The sequence below is a fragment of the Monopterus albus genome, unplaced genomic scaffold (genome assembly GCF_001952655.1).
Source record: "Monopterus albus unplaced genomic scaffold, M_albus_1.0 scaffold1548.1, whole genome shotgun sequence".
NCBI lineage: Eukaryota > Metazoa > Chordata > Actinopteri > Synbranchiformes > Synbranchidae > Monopterus > Monopterus albus.
In genome coordinates, this window is record NW_018129424.1 from 1 (window position 1) to 3,224 (window position 3,224).

Here is a 3,224-nt window from a genome sequence, read left to right on the forward strand (position 1 = left end):
TATTGCACCCATGAATGAACCGAGGAGTGACGCCAGCTGCACCACACTCCACAACAAGGTTAGTGAAGTGAAAAAGCATCTGTGACTAATTCAGAGTAAAAGAGTAGTACTAAGTTGCAGGACTTCAATGCTTATGGTAAAACAAACCAACAAACAAACAAAGAACTAATATATAAAAGTCAAATTTGTGTTCTTTTTACCAGCAACCGTTATGTTTTTCCCCCTAGCACCTGGGTCTGCAAACTTGAGTCCAACCTCAGTCCCCCCTCACCAGGAGGGTGAGGGGGGCTGCCATAACATTGACTAATGGAATAATTGGGCTCTGTCAGACTAAAGGACTTTAGCAACCTGTTTCATATTGTGTGCATGAAAGTGTTTAGAAATGTGTGTGGTAGCTTTAATAGGCCATTTGTGTGAAGATGCTATTAGCAGAAGTGTAAACATAAATATTTCTGTATCATTTTTGTATTATTTTCATGACAGTTGACCAAAACCAAAAAAGTGCTAGCTTACTTACTGCCTCCTTTTCTTTCCAGGTTTACATATGTGGTGGTTGCGATGGCATTGACCGCCTGCAAACAGCTGAATGCTACAACCCAGAGACTGACCAGTGGACGGAGATCGCCCCCATGAGTGTCAGTCGTAGTGGAGTTGGAGTCATTGCATATTCAGACCGTGTTTTTGCTGTAAGTACTGCACATGAAATGCTGACACCCACATACATATCATGCAAACTGTGCGAGTTGTGGAAAGTATTAATAATTAGATTTATGTTCTAAGCACTGCCACAAATGTGCCAACCAACCAACTGTATCGTGGCTAAAAACAGAACTTATCATTAGCTATCAAAGACCCAAAATTAGTCATTCTGTGACTAATATGGAGGAAAGACCAAAAACAAAACTTTTTTTTAAAATATAGAACTTCTGATCCAACATTTGTTCATGAATCCAGCCTTTCTAAAGAGAAACTGGTTCTGCCTCCATTTAAACATGTAACCAATTATTCTATTTCTCTAACAGGTTGGTGGCTTTGATGGCAACACCTGTCTGCAGAGCGCTGAGGCCTACAACCCCCAGACCAATACCTGGCACACAGTGTCCTCTATGTTGACCCCCCGCAGCAATTTTGGCCTTGAAGTGATTGAGGACCGACTGTTTGTTGTCGGGGGCTATGACGGCAACATCCCCACCAATTATGTCGAGTTCTACGATGCTGCACGGGACGAGTGGTCTGAGGCCTGTGACATGGCGATCGACCGCAACGCCCTGAGCTGCTGTGTGGTGTCTGGACTCTCCAACTTGACCAGTTACATTATCCCTCGTGACACCCTGCCACCTCTAACTTTGGAGGATGAGTTAGAGGCCTCCTCCTAATATTGGAGAGAGCTCAGCACAGTCTTGCACAGTCTTTGCAATAGAATAATGAAATACATTTCTTTGAACATGAAACTTCTGTCATTCTAGTGACTTCTATATGATTTGAGTCTATGTGAGTAAGTTTTGTGTTTTATGAGCAGGGTGCTGTCCCCAGTTTCGTTGTCGGGGGCTCTGACGGCAACACCACCACCAATGAAGTCGAGTTCTACGATGCTGCACGGGACGAGTGGTCTAAGACCTGTGACATGGCGATCAACCGCAGCGCCCTGAGCTCTGAGCTGCTGTGTGGTGTCTGGACTCTCCAACTTGACCAGTTACATTATCCCTCGTGACACCCTGCCACCTCTAACTTTGGAGGATGAGTTAGAGGCCTCCTCCTAATATTGGAGAGAGCTCAGCACAGTCTTGCACAGTCTTTGCAATAGAATAATGAAATACATTTCTTTGAACATGAAACTTCTGTCATTCTAGTGACTTCTATATGATTTGAGTCTATGTGAGTAAGTTTTGTGTTTTATGAGCAGGGTGCTGTCCCCAGTTTGCAGACACAGGTTTCAATTCACAGTGTACCACTGTAACAATAACACGTTTATAGCATAAAATGTCCCAGAAACCCCCTGTGCCCAGTTGCATGATTGTCCATAGTTAATAATCATACTTTTAATAAGAAAAAATTCTAAACAGTGGTGGAAAGAAACTAAGCACTAATTAGTTTAGTAGTAGTAATTTAGTAATAGAGTTGTAATTTACTCAAGTGTTGTACTTAAGCTGATTCATAGTGAACACAGAGAAAATGCCCCCACGTACATATACTAGTCTGCACAATGAAGCTCAAAGTAAAGTTACAATGATAAAAAGTGGGGAGGAATTTAATAAAAAGAAAAAATGTTCAGGTCAGATAAGTTGGGAATCACTGAATATACACACAGCAGGAATAAAAGAGATAGAGAGATGTAGAGCACAGTAATCCAACCAGAACGGATATGGTCATGGACAGACACCGATAGAAATTTACAACACCTAGAGAGTGATATATATAAAGTGTAAACAAGCAACAGATTGCCTTACCACCCACCCACGCACACACACGGCTACGTGCCAATCCCCCGGAGGCATCCCCGTTGCCCCTGGCAGCCAGTGCTGGTAATGGTATTGCACTGGCTCAAAAAGGAGTGAGGCTTGGTGGTCACCACAGGACAAAACGTACATGCAAGTGAGCTGAATGTGGCAGAACTGGGCTGCAAAGGTGAGAAATTAATGTGCACATTTTCATCAGAGATATATAATGAGATGCATTACAACACTTAAATGACCCCAGCAACAAGAGTGATGGCTGAACTGTACGTCTCTGCAATTTGGGGGAAAAAATTACATCTGATCACAAGGTCCAGTATAAATATATTTAATGGTTAGTTATCCTTGAGAGTTTGACATTTTTATTTGTCACACACCTATTTGCTGCTTCAGAAGCTTTCCCAATCTAATCTTTCTTTTAATCACAATAAGTCCATCAAACTAGACAATAAAAGAATGGATGTCATAAAATCCACAACTATAATCTATATTTTTATAATAATGTATCAAATGGCAATGTCAAAACTATATGACAATATAAAAAGGAATTACTTGTAGTGAAGAAACTACACAGACGTATCGCCTGAATCTACGGCTCCCCTCTACTTTAGAGAGCTTTATCAGGACATTTCGGCTCAACCGGCCTCTGGCCCAATGGCAGCTGGGATTGGCTGCAGCTCCTCTGAGACCCTCAAGGATAAGTGTGTATAGCTAATGGATGAATAGATGGGTTCACTGTTGTCATGGTGTTTTCAGCCACAGCAGGCAGCT

General features: G+C 42.1%; 1 protein-coding gene across 1 annotated transcript; it reads left to right on the forward strand.

The window, feature by feature from the left end:
• The first annotated feature begins 515 nt into the window (after positions 1 to 515).
• Positions 516 to 1,486, forward strand: LOC109953838 (kelch-like protein 10). The gene is made up of 2 exons (XM_020589291.1): positions 516 to 686; positions 1,023 to 1,486. The coding sequence occupies exons 1-2, from the start codon at positions 630 to 632 to the stop codon at positions 1,374 to 1,376; spliced, it is 411 nt and encodes a 136-aa protein (XP_020444947.1). The 5' UTR covers positions 516 to 629; the 3' UTR covers positions 1,377 to 1,486.
• Positions 1,487 to 3,224: the final 1,738 nt, after the last annotated feature.

Excerpts from the sequence above, each read along its gene's own strand:
- LOC109953838 (XM_020589291.1), top strand. The coding sequence starts at position 630 with ATGAGTGTCAGTCGTAGTGGAGTTGGAGTCATTGCATATTCAGACCGT. Across the intron at positions 687-1,022 it reads ATTCAGACCGTGTTTTTGCT|GTTGGTGGCTTTGATGGCAA; the intron begins GTAAGTACTGCA and ends TTTCTCTAACAG.